Source organism: Pseudopipra pipra, chromosome 3, assembly GCF_036250125.1.
Source record: "Pseudopipra pipra isolate bDixPip1 chromosome 3, bDixPip1.hap1, whole genome shotgun sequence".
Classification (NCBI taxonomy): Eukaryota; Metazoa; Chordata; class Aves; order Passeriformes; family Pipridae; genus Pseudopipra; species Pseudopipra pipra.
In genome coordinates this window covers 94,467,921-94,483,912 of record NC_087551.1, presented here as the reverse complement: position 1 = coordinate 94,483,912, position 15,992 = coordinate 94,467,921, and the positions used below count along the sequence as shown (strand labels likewise).

General features: G+C 33.6%; 1 protein-coding gene across 2 annotated transcripts in view; it reads right to left on the bottom strand.

Annotated features, from left to right (window-relative positions):
- CSMD1 (CUB and Sushi multiple domains 1) overlaps positions 1 to 15,992 on the bottom strand; it is a 1,077,872-nt gene that overhangs the window by 294,099 nt on the left and 767,781 nt on the right. For both annotated transcript variants that reach the window (XM_064650377.1, XM_064650376.1), the window contains exon 11: positions 1,687 to 1,790. In XM_064650377.1, coding sequence (XP_064506447.1) covers positions 1,687 to 1,790 — 104 coding nt within the window. The remainder of the gene's footprint in view (positions 1 to 1,686; positions 1,791 to 15,992) is intronic.

The following is a 15,992-nucleotide window of genomic DNA, read 5'->3' as shown; positions in this document are numbered from 1 at the left end:
AATTTAGCACTTATTTTACAAGTAATTTCAAACAGGCAAACTTTGATATGGGAAGTGGGCAAAGGGTAACAGACAATGAATAATTTGAGTTAGAAAATTTACTACTTAAAAACTTGACTCTGAAGGAGTTGTGGGATCACTGTGAGCAAAACTGTATCCCAGTTCAAAAAGCAAAAACTGCAAAGCCTTTTGTCATAGTTACAAGAAGTTAAATTAACATGACCAGAGAGACCATCACATTACATAATTGGTCTGCAAAATATGAGAAAAAACAAAGATGGCTGTGGAAATTAATTCCCAGTTTGTGGTTTTCTTGTTAACTTAAAGTGTAAGCTCTTAAAAGTTTTTTGGTTTTGTTTTTGGTTTTGTTTTGGTTTGGTTTTGTTTTGTTTTGTTTTTCTTTTTCTTTTTTTCTTTTTTTCTTTTTCAGGTACTCAGAACATGGAATTCAATTTACTCACTAGCAGCTACTTGGTATTGCAAAACAAGAAACACAAGCATTGCGCAAATAATTCAATAATTTTCCAGTCTTACCTTTTAAGCCAAATTAAACTGTAGGTTTTCTATGTACTTTGATATCACAGTTCAGAAATTAGCCATCAATAAATTTATAAATTCATAAGCAAATACATATTACAAATATGTAATATGTATACATATTACAGAGTTGTCCCTCCAAAAATATTCTAATTAATTTAAAATAAATTGTCTAGATATACTCATTTGTTATATTTAAAAGAAACATTGTAATTATTTATATGTATTAAACCCCCCTCAAAATACAAAAGATGATGGATTCTTTTTAACAAATGTTTCAATAATGTCTTTATCCAATAGGTTTATATGCAATGTCAAGTAATGTTATGAAATAAATGCTGTCAGTTTGTCTTATTTAGTTATTGTTAATTTATTAACCTGTAATTTTGTTTTGCATTTGGTGATCAGGATTCACATGAAAACTTAACCCTCTAAAAGCTATAGATAAAATATCTTGTAAACACAAGCTCTTATTATGTAGGAGGAAAATAAGCATATGCAACCAAAATGAGGTGGTTAAAGTAGATGTACTTAATTAATTAATCTGTACAGGATTCTATTCTTTCCATTAGTCCACACAGTACTCAGGACCTGTATATTAAGAGTAGCTACCTAGTTTGGAATTTTCTTTCAAATTTATGTAAGCTCCTACACTTTCAATATATTATATTATAGTAATCAATAAAGCATGTATAACTTTACCAAAAAGTGGCCTATGTACTTTCATGAAAATTTTGTACACAAATCCAATTTTAAGTATATGAATTTTGAAATTAATAAATTAATTATTTATTTTACACAAGCTGTAGTTTCTATTTGATGAAATTCAAGACTTTTTGTTTATTCCCTTAATTGTTTGTGAATAGAATTGTACAGCTACTACTTGTTTTTTAAAGGGACCTTTTTTTTCCTTTTAAAAAAGTCTAATCTTCAGTTTTCAGTCTCTGATATTAAAGCCTATAAAGATGCTACTAAAGTTTTGGAGTGAATTTTGTAATGAAAAATTTTCTTTGACAGGATTTTAAGCTTACATTATATAAGCAAATTACATACATTAAAATTACAAATTTAGGTAGATATATCCTGACCTGGAAGAAACAACACGACAAAAAAATTTCCAAGGAAAATTTTTTGAAATTCTGTACTTACACATACAACACTGTTCTGGTATCACCAACTTTCCCGGCATCTCCAACAGTAAGGGTATCATAGCCTCTTTCCAGTTCAAACTCTTCAAAAGCAAGCTTTATGACCTAATAAAATGAAATAACTCATTTATTTCAAAACATATCCACATGTTATCTGATGTGTTCTAGTCTTAAAAAAATTATTTGGCTACCATAAATCAAGTCATGAGGCAATAATTATTTCAGTTCATCAAATTTGAATTTACAAAGGTACCTAGAAAGAACAGAAGTGAAGAAAATTCTATATTTTCTAATACCTGGAGGCAAGTCAATGCCATAATATTTTAGAGGTATCAAATATTAAAGATGCCAGTTACCCCTAACTGGTGATAATTGTTCATTATTGAAGCAGCAAATCCTCTTCTTTTACTAAAATAGCTATGTAAAAATTACACAGTATAGTACTGGAAGTGTATTAAAATATTCTCATCTGTTGAATTATACAATAATAAGATAGCAGGTATGAACTAGCAATTCATAAGAAGATGGAGGAGGCTGGTGCACAGAAATACAAAAGCAGAAATTTCTTTGTATAAATTACTAATATTAAACTATGATTCCACTCAGTGTCTAATCATAAATTGCCAAGAAAATTAGAAATGTATCTCTCAGAATTCTTTGAAAAAGTATTAACTGAAACTGCAATTTTACAAAATAAAATATAGTACGAAAATGGAATTAGATCTGTATAAAAGAATACTTCTAAGACAAGCACTTTTAGAGTTCAGTAATGGTAAGTAGTTGCAGTTTATATCTATGTACATATATATGGACATTGTACGTTTTTGTAATTTGATATAAAATTTTCTGCAGACAATTTGATATGAATGTGCAGGCACAGTCTTCCCATAAAATTATTCATTTTTTCTTTATGCTAACTTCTACAGATATCCTTGGGTACACTTTCAGACAACTTCAGCCATTGCATGAAAATGCAATTAATTTTTCTTCTGTTTTGTGGTTAAAAACATCATTTTGGTCAGATTTGAGCTTTCAGCCTCGGCCTTAATATGCTGCTATTTTGGTAGCAACACATGAAAAAACAATGGTTCCATCCACTTATGTTTATTTCTATGTGATTATCATGGCAGAATTAATCACAAACAAATTACAGCCCTTTAGAAAAACAGCATCCAAGATAAGTTACTTGTCTAAACTTTCTCAGTATTAAAAAAGAAAGCCAGACCATCTCATTTCTCTGTGTTGGAATTGGAAAAGCCCACTATAATAAACTTCAGAGAGGAAACTTACACTATTAGAGTAGGTGAGCCTTACATTGTACTATGTGACTTCAGCTTGTAACCCAAAGAAAAGACTTTTCAATAAAATACCCATCAACTTAAGATAGCATATTGCCTCTTGCTGTAAAGTCATGTCTTGCTTTTCAGAACTTCCTTTGCCATCTCTGCTATTTGTATAATTATGTTTTTTAAACTATGCTAAATTGACTCCAGGACTAAAACCACTTGTATATTTTAAAATGGAGCTAATATTTACTGGAGTGTCACTAAAAATCAAAGAGAAAGAGTTCTAAAGAAAAGCTAAATGGTTCTAGGATATCCACAAATAACAGATATTATACAGATATTAACACAAATATCTGTATAATTATTTTGACCATAAGTCAAGAGGGTTTCCAGCCCCTCCTCCTCAAGCCTGTAGCTCTGCATGAGGTTATTGTGACCCAAGTGCAGGACCTGGCACTAGGTGCTGTGGAACCTCATACCACTGACCTCAGCCCATTGATCCAGCCTGTCCAGATCTTTCTGCAGAACCTTCCTACCCTCCATTAGACCAACACTCCTACTTGAGAGTCACGAGTTTGCTGAGGGTGCACTCCCCCACATTCAGATCATCAATAAAGATATTAAACAGGACAAGGCCCAGTATAGATCCCTGGGGGACACCACTTGTGGATTGGTTGCCAACTGGATATAGCACCATTCACCATCACTCTCTAGGCCAGGTCAGCCAGCCAGTTCTTAACCCAGTGAAGAGTGAACCTGTCCAAGTCATGGACTGAAGAACGTCATGGGAGACAGTATTGAAGGCTTTACTGAAGTCCAGGTAGACAAAATTCACAGCCTTTCCTGCATCCACTAGGTGGGTCACATGGTCATAAAGGAGATCAGGTTGGTTAGGTAGGACTTGCCCCTCCTAAATCCATGCTGGCTGGGTCTGATCCCTTGGTTGTCCATTGTTTCAATAATCACAAGAATTTTAGGCAATATGCTGCAGACAAATAATATACATTTCCATCTACTCCTGATGGAATTCCTAGATTCTAGTATTATAGTATTCCTAGATTATATCAGTGCAAATCAAGACTAATAAAGCCAAAGAAAAGCAAAAAAAAATAAGAAGCAGGTAAGGAGAGCTGTTTCTGGCAAGAGAAAATAACAATAAGACTTTTAATGTAATTTTTATTTTATATGGAAGAGGAAACTTGATAGAACATTCCGTGAGAAAATATGGTAATGTATTATTTAAGAATGCTCCATTTGGTTAGACTCACAAAATGTTTTACATTACAATTTAAAACCAAATATGAATGTTCACCTCTTTAATAATAAAGGAAGTTAGGAAAAAAAAAGTAATTGGATATAAACCATAAATGAAAGATTTAAGTTTCTGGTTAAGCATATAGGAAATACCAAAACAAACATTTCTTTATGGGAAATACATTGTGAAGATATATTATACACTATTAAAAAAAACCCTGTTATCTTCATTTCCATGATAATTGTTATTCTATGTTAACACATAAAATGTTTTGGAAAGACTTTCAAATGGCTGACAGTTAAGAGGTCTAGCTTAAATTTATTGAATCTGACTCATAAAACATTAATTTTACCATGTAAACAGTTAGCACCTGGTCTATTCATTGCTCCTTCAACAGTCAGTGGACAGAAAAGGGCATTTTTTTCTGTCAAAAACCTCCTGAGTTGGAAAGAACCCACAAGGATCATCAAATCCAGCCCCTGGCCCTGCACAGGACAGCCCCAAGAGTCACATCATGCGCCTGAGAGCATTGTCCAAACGCTTCTTGAATTCTGTGCTGAACTTGGTGTTGTGACCACTTTCCTGGGGAGCCTATTCCAGTGCCCAACCACCCTCCAGGTAAAGAACCTTTTCCTAATATCTAAATTAAACCACCTCTAACACAGCTTCAGGCCATTCCCCCAGATCCTGTCACTGATCATCACAGAGAAAAGATTAGTGCCTTCCTCTCCTCTTCTCCTCACAAGGAAGTTGTAGATTGAAATGAAGTCTCCCTTCAGTCTCCTCCAGGCTGAACAGACCAAGTGACCTCAGTTGCTCCTCATATATCTTCCTTTCCAGGTACTTCACCATCTTTGTTGCCCTCCTTTGAATGCTCTCTAATAGCTTTATATCTTTCTTATATTGTAGTGACCAAAACTGCAAACAATATTCAAGATGAGGTTGCACCAGCGCAGAGCAGAGTGGAACAACGTTCTCCCTTGACCAGCTGGTGATGTTTCACCTGATGCCCCCCAGGATGTGGTTGTTCCTCCTGGCTGCCAGGGCACTGCTGACTCATATTCAATTTCCTATTAACCAGGACCCCCAGGCCCCTTTCTGTGGCACTGTTTTCCAACATCTCATTGCCCAGTCTATATACACAAACAGGGTTGCCCCATCCCAGGTGCAGAATCCATCATTTTCCTTTGTTAAACTTCATGTGGTTGGTGATTGCCCATCTCTGATTTGTCAAGGTCTCTCTGCAGGGCCTCTCTGCCCCCAAGGGAGTTAACATCTCCTCCTAATTTCGTATCACTGGCAATCTTACTTAGCATCGCTTCCAGTCCTGCATCCAAGTCACTTATGAAGATGTTGACGAGCACAGGGCCCAAGATGGAGCCCTGTGGAACCCCACTAATGACAGGTCACCAGTCTGATATTCCCCCATTACTATTCCCCCCTGTTCCTGACCCCTGAGCCAATTGCTCACTCATCCTATGATGTGTTTATGCATCTGCGTGCTAAAATTCCAGTAATACTAATCTGATCATTACCATTACATATGCTTGGTATGAACTGATTAAAATGAAGAAAATAATTAATTTTCATTTAGAAAAACTGGAAACACAAAAATTGCTTCCAAACCTATTATACTTATTTCTGGATGATCAGTATAAGTATATATTTCTGGATGATCAGATGACATTCTTCTTACAGAAGAATGATCCTATTTGCTTTTTGAAATGTATGAGATGAAATTACCTTATAAGCAATTCAGAATGATTACTTGTTATTAGATAAATAGACTGTGAAAGCAAACAAAAAAAAAAGCTTAAAAATACAAGACATCTAAAGAGGTACCTACAGGCAAGTTTTGCAAGTGAATTTCCTGTCATAATTACTTTCTCATTTCAAATATTTTCCTCTATGCTAGGCACTCCTACATTTTATGTTTCTGCTGGCATAATTGCCATTGCGAGTAAGGGAGAAAGGCAGCACCAGAGCTGTAAGAAATGACTGTAACGACTGGAAGAAGCAGTAGGGTGCATGGCAATGTGACATCTCCAAAACGTCTAGGTGTGCATGTTCTTTTCACTACTAATAAGGCCTATTTTGTTATTACTTAAATATGTTAGAAATGTATGCATTCAGTATAGTAAATAGAATGCAAAATAAGAGCATGAATTTTAAGGTGCAAGAAGAAATGAGAACTACCTGTAAGATGTCTGTTATATTTACAAGAGATCAATCAAGCAACTTAAAAAAAACCAAAACACATGTACTAGTAGAAATGTGTCTTATTCCAAACATATGAAGATCAGGGAAATAGAACTGAGGATCCTTGATCAAAAGTTTTAAAATTATAAATAGAAAATGTGTTAATTATAAAGGATTTTGATGAAAGCTGTTTGCAACTGTTACAGGTTACTCCATTTCATTGACATACTAGCTTCACATACATAATAGTATTTTCCTACTTTGCATTTCTCCCCGCTTCTGTGTAAAATTTGAAAGTAACATGAATATTTCAGGGTTTTTTGACTCTGTCATTTCTTTTATAGGCACTTCATGCTTAAAGGGACTTGAAAGCGAAAGAGGCCATTACTATCAGTACAAATACAGAAGCGCTGTTTTGTCTTTCAGATTCCTAAATATTTTTTAGAAATTTCTAGAAGAATGGAGCCAGATGCTTAAATTAGTGCTTTAAAACAAGTTTTGGAGGATCTATTTCACTTAAAAAGCAACGTAATATAGAAACAAAGTCAAAAGATGTCACTAATATTAGAGAATACATACACAAATCCAGTATTCCTTAAAACTTCCAAAACTGTGCTCTTTCCCTAGCGCTTCCCTCTTACAGTGATATGTCTTCAAGTCTTAAGAGTCACTGTAATTATGGACAAAATCCAGAGGAAGAGGGAACATAGAAAATTGACTACAAATAATAATAAAACTAGTTTACTCATGCACAAATTCTGTGGGCGATTAGTTGTGAAAGATGGCAAAACTTTTTTTCATATTCCTTTATAAAACAAGTTATTTATTTTGCCTCAAAGGCCTTAAGAGGTAAACCATTTATCACAGCAGTATTATTCATAATTTGATGTAGGTACAGCTATAATTAATAAGATGCAAAATTAATAACTCATAATTCTCAGGCTGAAATAAGCTCCAACCAGGCAAAATAAAGTTTATGCCAAATAGAAGGGCCTGTCCTGTAAAATAATAATTCCTCCAGTTTTTTTTGAGTGATAGCAAATTTATTGAAAACACTCAGATTATTCTGTCCCTTATTTTAAAGAAACGTTAAAGGTGTTTGGTACTACTGTTATCCAACAACTGCAGTTACTTAAAAAGCAATTATAAAAAGAAAGTTGCTTATTTTTCAATATTGACATTATAATTTAGATTTCTCATTCTCAGGAATTTATTTTCCTTTTAGCCCCAACTAATGACTTGAAAATGAGCCTAATAACCATACCTGGTAGAAATTAAATACAGATAAGAAGGAAATAGCAATAATAATATATCATGTAACAGTGATGATGTAAAACAAAAGGTACTGAGGCTGTTTTTAAAAAAGGAGAGAAAAAATAATATAATAATCACAAGAATAAAAAAAAAAATTCCAACAATTTGTTTTATAATGATTGCCCATGCTTGAAACATTTCTCAGGTAAATAAATACAGGTTGTCTTTTTCCCCATTGCTTTTCATTCTTTGGATTGCCTATGATAACAGGTTTCTGCATTCTCTACTTTAAATGCTTGACACTGATCTTAGAATAGTCCAACAAGGAAGAACTTTCTGATAATGTATATAGAAATTAAGAATGGGCACAGAGTGGCTGGAAGCTGAAATTAGAGAAAATATAGAACTAAGAGTAAAAATTAGAATAATAAAATTTTTGCCTCTATGAAGTACCATTTCTAGTGGTAGCTGATGATTATGTAAAATAGGTCTATAACTAATCACATATTAATTTTAAATACATGCACAGTAAGGCAGTGAACACATTATTAAACACAGTTTTGTTTCTTGTGTAGAGGGAGACGTAAAAAAAAATCCCTTAATGATGACTTCAGAGTTAACAGAGCTGCCACAATCTGTTACTCAGTCAGAGAAGCAGCTTGTCGCCAAGTCAGATTTTAATCTTCAGATATAGAGCCCAGACATCATGTCAAATTTCACTTTACCATCTTAAAAAATTAAGACATTTTCCTTCTTCTCTTTTTGGTTAGTTTGATATGTATACAAATATGTCATTTCTAAGTACAGAGAATACTACGAAACACTAAAATTTAATTTTAAAATCAAATACCACAGCCCAATGAATGTTTTATATTTATGTGAGCCATATTTTGAATGAATTATCAATCAGCTTGATTTAGATTTGAGAGATAAAATTAAAACAATAAAAAGCAGAATCATAAGATAAGATAATTATTTATATGTTCACACTAAAAGTTTGGAATTTATCACTTTTGGACAATTTTAGACAACTCTCTGATATAGCAGGATGATCTATTTCTCATTTTCTGCCAAAGGAAAATGCCAAATATATGGCTTTCATTTTTGCTCCTGCTGCTGCTCCAACTGTCAGTAGGAAACAAATATGGAAGTATAAACTTTAAAGAAACATGATACTTTTTTTTTAACTGAACAACGGAAAAGAAGGCAAAAAACCATGTTTCTATTATTATCTTTACGTGCCATTCATGAAAAAGAATTCTAACTCTGCTCATATCTTTGGAAATCTTTTTCAAAACATTTTAAGCAGTTTTTCTAAAATGGTGAGTAGCACCCACTGATGAAAAAGATACAGCAATGATAAAAAATAAAGAAATAGTTTTAGATTTGCTGTTCAAAACAATGTCTGATACTACTGTTCTTTAAATTTGAAAACGAAGTTAGCATTTGTTAAAAACAAGTTATACATAAACTAAGAATACATTAATTACCAGAAAAGAACTCTGATTTAAATAAAGGGTGAGAATATTACTTATTAAATAAGCCTGACAAATTTTTTAGCCTCAGAAATTTAAGCAGCAGAAACATACTTAGTTTACCCTCTTTGACTGTTGTCTTACTTCCTAAAATCTTTAAAGAATAGGTTAATTTTATTAATTAATTCAAAGTGCATATGAGGCTTGATACAGCACAAGAAGTAAAGGGCTGCATGAAGAAGTTGTTAAGTATCAAAAGTGCACATTCATTTATATAGACACAGACTATTCTCTAGACAGAGCCCTATGTAGGAATTTGGAGAGTTAGATCTCAGTTTTGCTATTATTGTGTAGTCCTTAAAATAATTAATTTCAGATCCTTGAAAATTGCTTATATAACAGCATAATTCCTCAAGAGTTTTCTGATATTTTAATTCTTCTTACTTAAACTTCATGTAAAACATGAATAAAATATGATAAACATTCAAACTTCAGAAAATAAAAAAAAAAAATCTAACAAATTCTATGTGTCCCAACTGTAACATCATTGTGCAACATTCACTGAGGAATTCTAACACCTTTGTAATGACATGTGGGCCAGTGGAATATCCAGGAGATAAAAGTAACAAAATAACAAAGCAGAATTTGCATTTGTGACCTTAAACAAAAAAATGATTATAGGAAATTTATATCCTTATAACCAAACTAAGTAGTTCCAAGTCCAATAGTATTTTTTGGCTGAACACATTGGATAAATCCTATATTTCATGCATTCTATGCTATGAAACATTTTAAAGATGGGTTTCTTCAGTACTTTCTCTCAACAGTAGCAGAAAGGTGGATACGCATTGTTGAGAATGCATAAGCTGTTTTGTTTGAGAAGTAGAGTACTTCAGCTGTTGGTTTCTTGTTATTATGGCAAAACAGTTCCAAGGGCAGAAACTATTTAATTTAGAGGGTGATGTATCTTGGAATCACAATGTATTGTGCGAAAAGGCAATTGAATTGAATATTGGAAAGCCTCCAGAGGTATAAGGAGATGCTTAAAACTTTACAGAAGGAAATGCCTTAGAAAAATATAATGTGCCAGTGGAATTAATTTGCTAAAAATGTATACAATCTCAGAGTTCAACTACTGTTTAATGCTATTTAGAAGAGACTGGAAAAGTCTGAGCCATACTGAGCTGAATTACAAACTCTGATAAAGGAGGTGTGTTACTGTGCTAATAGAAGGTTGTATTTATGTAAACGAACTTTTAGAGGAAAAGTAAGCAGTGTGTCAGTTTATAGTGTATCTTTCTTTGAGCTAAATTCAGATGTCCACACTCAGATATTTTCTGTCTTATAAGATGTCTTTGCATCCTGTCTGACTTCTAACTGCCTCTCTAGAAGGGTACGGATTTTCCTTGCATGGACATCTTGAATACCTGAGCATCTCATACAGTAATAGACACTTGAGGATGGACAAATGAATTGTGTCCTTTATGTACTGATGTGTTTGATGTAATAAGAAAAAGCGTGCTTCATATAGAAAAACCCCTTAATTAAAATCTTAAAGGATATCAACTGTTTATATAAAGATTGATACATACGAGATCTTGTGTTATATGCATGATAAGAATAAGGGGACTATGGCTGAATGTACACTCCTGTAATAAGTGTAGTAATATTGCATGGACATTGCATTGTCATGACACTAAGGTTTTACATAAATCTGGAGAGGTTTTAGATAATGCAATATACTAAAAAGTTTAAATCTACTGAGGTTAACTTCATTCTGAATAAAAAAGATGCAAATAAGTTTGCCCTGTGTCTAAATTATGAATAACAAAAAGTTATGAATATGAAATTTTGGCATTCATATTAACAGATTAACTTAAATTAACTTTGTAAGTTCCCTTTTCCCCAAGCTTTTCATCCTACTATGTTTTCAAAATATACAACTACATGTCTGGTTGGCCCAAGTGTACTTCAAAAATAGAAACAAATTGTTTTGAATAATTCCCCTTATTATTATAATAATCAAAATTCAAGGCCGAAATTCTAGCCCTGATATAGTAAACAGAACACATAAGGATTTTCATGTTGAAATTTCCTCCTGTCACTTCAATCCGTGAAAAGGAATTTGTTTTAATGTTTACTTCACAAATAAGTAAGCTTTTGGAAGTTTGTGTTTCATCTCACAAAATTACGTTTTTTGCAATAAATTCTAAATACAACAAAATTTAAGCAACCTTTATAATGCATATTTTTGAGCCAAAAAAATAAATAAAAATTTAAACAGAACAAAACCAAAAGTACCCAAAACAAAACAAAACAAAAAAAAAAAAAAAAAAAGAAAGGAACAATCTTGTTATTTTGGAGAGATTTGAGTTACCTACAGTCTAGGAAATAGTAAGAATGCTAGCATGGGACACCAAATTTTGTAATTTACTGACCATGAATAAATAACAAAGAAAGGAGCCATTAACTTCAGCCTATGAGAAGAACCCACATTGACACAGTTTCTGATGAACTGTATCCCAAAAGAGGGACTGTGCACTGGATCAGGGGACATGACTGCAGCCCACATCCCCACACCCCTGCACCACTCAGTAGAGTTGGATGTAGAAGAGTTAGACTTCAGAAAAAGTTTTTTAGTGTTGTTTCTCGCATCCTACCGTATTTTTAATTTTAAATAAATTAATGTTTCCCACGTTGAGTCTATTTTGCCTAATTGGTGAGCAATCCCACTGTCCTTGCTTTGACCCATGAGCTTTTTCATCTTATTTCCTCCCACCGCCCTGATGAGGAGGGGGAGCAGGAGAGAAGCTTGGTGGGCACCTGCCAGCCAGCCAAGGTCAACCCACAACAACTATATAGGAGAATTGCCTTAATGTCATAAATTGGAACACTAAATCTAATAGGAATTAAGATATTTGCATTTAAATATAATGAATATTAATCTTATATTAGTGAGAAAACAAATAATTTCTCCCAAAAGCCACAAAAATAATGATAGCATTGACAGTACTTACATTTTGAGCCTTATTCAGCAATGCTTCTCATGGTTTAAATTTCCAAAAATAAAAAGCACAACACAAAACCTAATTACATATGTATCCTTTTTGGTAATAATAGTTTACCTGCCCCAGCTTTAAAACTTAATCTCCCACACCTGAACGTACTTTCTCAAATCCTATACTTTTGTTGAAAATGTCTCTTGCATCTCAGTGATACTGAATATACACATTTTCATCCTGTGGCATGAGGAATATATGTATTAAGAGGAAGTAGTAAATATGATTGACTTTAATGATCACAGGCCTGACTCTTGGATCATCTACCTTGATTTTACATCTTTGCATCTGTAAGCACTTGAGTAGAGCTGTTCTTGACCTGTATTTGTAAAAAGTATACCAGAATCAGTGAAGATGATCTCTGGTCATTAGTCTCAAAACCATACGGCAATCTGCTCAAATATGCGAGTAATAGTGCCCTGTAAGAATACATTTGGGCACAAGTCATTATTTGGGTCTAATTCAAATTATAAATTAGTAAACAGAACAGTTTCTTTCAGTTTGCATTAAATGAGGAGTTTATGTAAAAACTCCATTAAAATGTAAAGAGAATAATAGCTGCAATTTTCCCTCTGCAGTATTCTATCACTTGCTTTTAAATCAGGGTAGAACATATAAATAATTTACTCCAGAAAAAAATAAAAATAAAAATTACTTAATAGCAAAATGTGCTGTCAATAAAATAATAGGGGGAAAAAAGAGAAAAAAATGTCTTTACAGATGTATTTCAAAGACTTTTAAACCAGTTTTAAATGTTATCTTGCTTCCAAAGATGTGCACACACTTTCTTTCTTGTTGAAATTCTTATCAACTTTGAAACATGAAGATATATTGGCTAGAAACTTAAATACAATGTAAAACATATTTCAGACAAGTTGGATCAATGACTAAGCAAAGTAGGTTTTAAGATATGAGAGCAGTTTCAATTTGACTAGCATGTCAATGAAACCTGCAAACCAAAGAGCCTTAGGTGGAGTTACAGATTTCCTTTTCCCTTTCTAGCTAATTAAAAAAATAGTGTTCTGTTGCTCTGCAATTTCTTCTTTTGTTTATATAACAAATTATAAGCATAGCATGCATTTATTATATTTAGCATAAATTCTGAGACTGGTGTTATTTTATCTCAAAGAAATGCAGAATTTGTAAGGCAGTTTGGGTTGGAGGGAGCACTGATTTGTATAAATCATGTTCAGGTATAATCTTCAATAAAACTGATCTATCTTGAACAGCAATAACAGCATTGTATCAAAGAGCTTGAGAAAATATGAAAAAAATGTGTCCTAGCACCTTTTAATAAAAGCAAATCACAAAATATCCCTGAAGGCCAGAACTAGTTCTTAATACTTGACTGAGAAAAGGTATGAAGTCTTTAAAATCTGAAATGAAAATGAAAAAATAATTTTATCAAGACAAATGAAAACAAGTAAAATTTAAAGTGGAATAAATTTTGTTCTTTGACATCTACGCTTAATAACATATTGGTGACCTTTTTTCAACTTAAGAACTTAGAGCAATATATGTAATATGGACTTTGTTATCAGGCATAGCATAGCATAGGATAGGTGTAGGATAGGGGTGGAATAGATAAAGGTAGACTAGACTAGACTAGACTAGACTAGAATAGAATAGAATAGAGCAGAACAATAGAAAAATACCTACAAGGGTCATCAAATCCAACTGCCTGACCACTTCAGGACTGACCGAAAGTTTAAAATATGTTATTAAGGACACTTTTCAAACCCTTTTAAACACTGACAGGCTTGGGGCATTGACCAGTCTAGGAAGCCTGTTCCACTGCTTAACCACTTTCTTGGTAAATAAATGTTTCCTGATGTCCAGTCCAAACCTCCCCTGGCACAGCTTTGAACCATTCCCACAGGTCCTACTCCAAATGACAGGGAGAAGAGCTCAGCACCTCTCTCCACTTCCCCTCCTGAGGGAATGTGCAAGTTTGGAGTTGGCTTCCTGCCAAATCTCCGAAACTCGACAACAGGGTCTCCTTCCCAGAGAGGGAAGGAAAAAAACAAAAAACCAGGCAGCCAAAGTTCTAGCAAAAATATATATATATATATATTATGTATAAAACAGAGATATACAATGAGAATTATATATATGAATCTATGATCCCAAATAGCTTCCCGAAGTCGAAGGGAAGAGGGGGAAGGGGAGAAGGGAAAAGGATAAAATAGGGTGAAAAGGGACAAATAATAATAAAACAGATCTACACAATCTAAAAACCCAGCAAAGCTGAAGAATTGGCAAGAGCTCACCACTTCCCTTGAAAGAAAGCAGTACGTCTGGACACGGCCCAGGGCTCCCCCCTCACGCGTGGCTGATAACAGCAGTTACTGTAGGCCTCAGCTCCAGATAAGCCAGGCCCAGACAGGGACCACCGTTCTCCAACCTCGCCGGAAGAAAAGAGAGTGAACTCTCTTATCAATGCCTTATTTATACCCTAGATTACGTAAAGGAATAGCATGGAATACTTCCTTGGTCACCTTCCTAGTTCCTTCCTGGTTACAAGCTGGTTTCCAGGAAGGCCTAGACTGAAACCATCACAGGGAAGGATACTCTTAAATGATAAAAACAATAATAAAAGATCTATGATATGAACTGTCCAATTCTGCCAAACATAGACATTAATAGAAGAGCAGTATCTTAAAACTTTACTTATTTAAGACATAATACTCCAGGCACAATTGCCTGTGCACCTTTAAGGAAAAATATGAAAGTGGAGAGGCTCACTAATAGTGTCAGGAAGAAGATATTAGTTTAACATATATCATGTTGCACATATTGTTTTATATTGAAACAATCTTAATGATTATGATTTTGAAAATTATAACTGTAAAATTAATTTGGATTTTATATAACTATACTTTCTTTTCTCATTAAATATGTATTTTAAGTACAAGTTAAAGAAAATTGCTTCAATATGTGAAGCAAAGGGTTTTCTCCACCATAGAAACCTCCCTTCTACAAAAATAGTTGTGTTCTATGAAACACAGTGATTAAGAGCAAACCAAAAGATGTTTAGATCTTGTCACGAAATGTTTTACCTAGATAGTATAAAGAATTTTATTAATATTTCAGTTACATGAAATCACAGAACTTTAAAAAACCAAACTAAAATAATGAACCCAGAAGTACCACAACATACCTAAAAATCCAAACAAATAAAGAAATCAGTCAGTCATTGGAAAAAACTATAAGCTATGCTATTGCATAGCACCCAAGTGTTGTGCTTTGGTGTGTGACATTATGCAAAATTTCAGTGATTAAGTTTTATTTGCTCCTCCCCAGTTGCTGAACAAAACCTAGAAAATTTAAACAATCATGTTGGCCTGTAACAAAACTAGAAGGAAAATCTATTTGCCTGAGATTGATTCTGTGGGATGTGCAAATTTTTTTTACAGAATTTAGTGACATGATGAAATTTGATTACAGCATTGGGCTTCTCACCTTTTTCTAATTATTACACATCTCACTATTTTTTTCTGATTGAAATTGGACATGGAGAGCAACAAGAGCAATGACAGTTTCCTGCTCTGCTCAGGATGCACCATAATCTCACCTATTGATGCAACATACAGGTCATCTATATCCTGAAAGAGGTTGGCACTCAGGATGAGTTGAAATAGAAACATGGTTAAATGCATGACAGTCACTTAGGGCACAGTTGATTAGAGGCCTGTTAAAACCTGTGTAACTGTAGATGAAAAGGTGTAAAGTGGGCATGAATCAAACCCATTGAGGTCATGTAGTTGGATTTCACATGT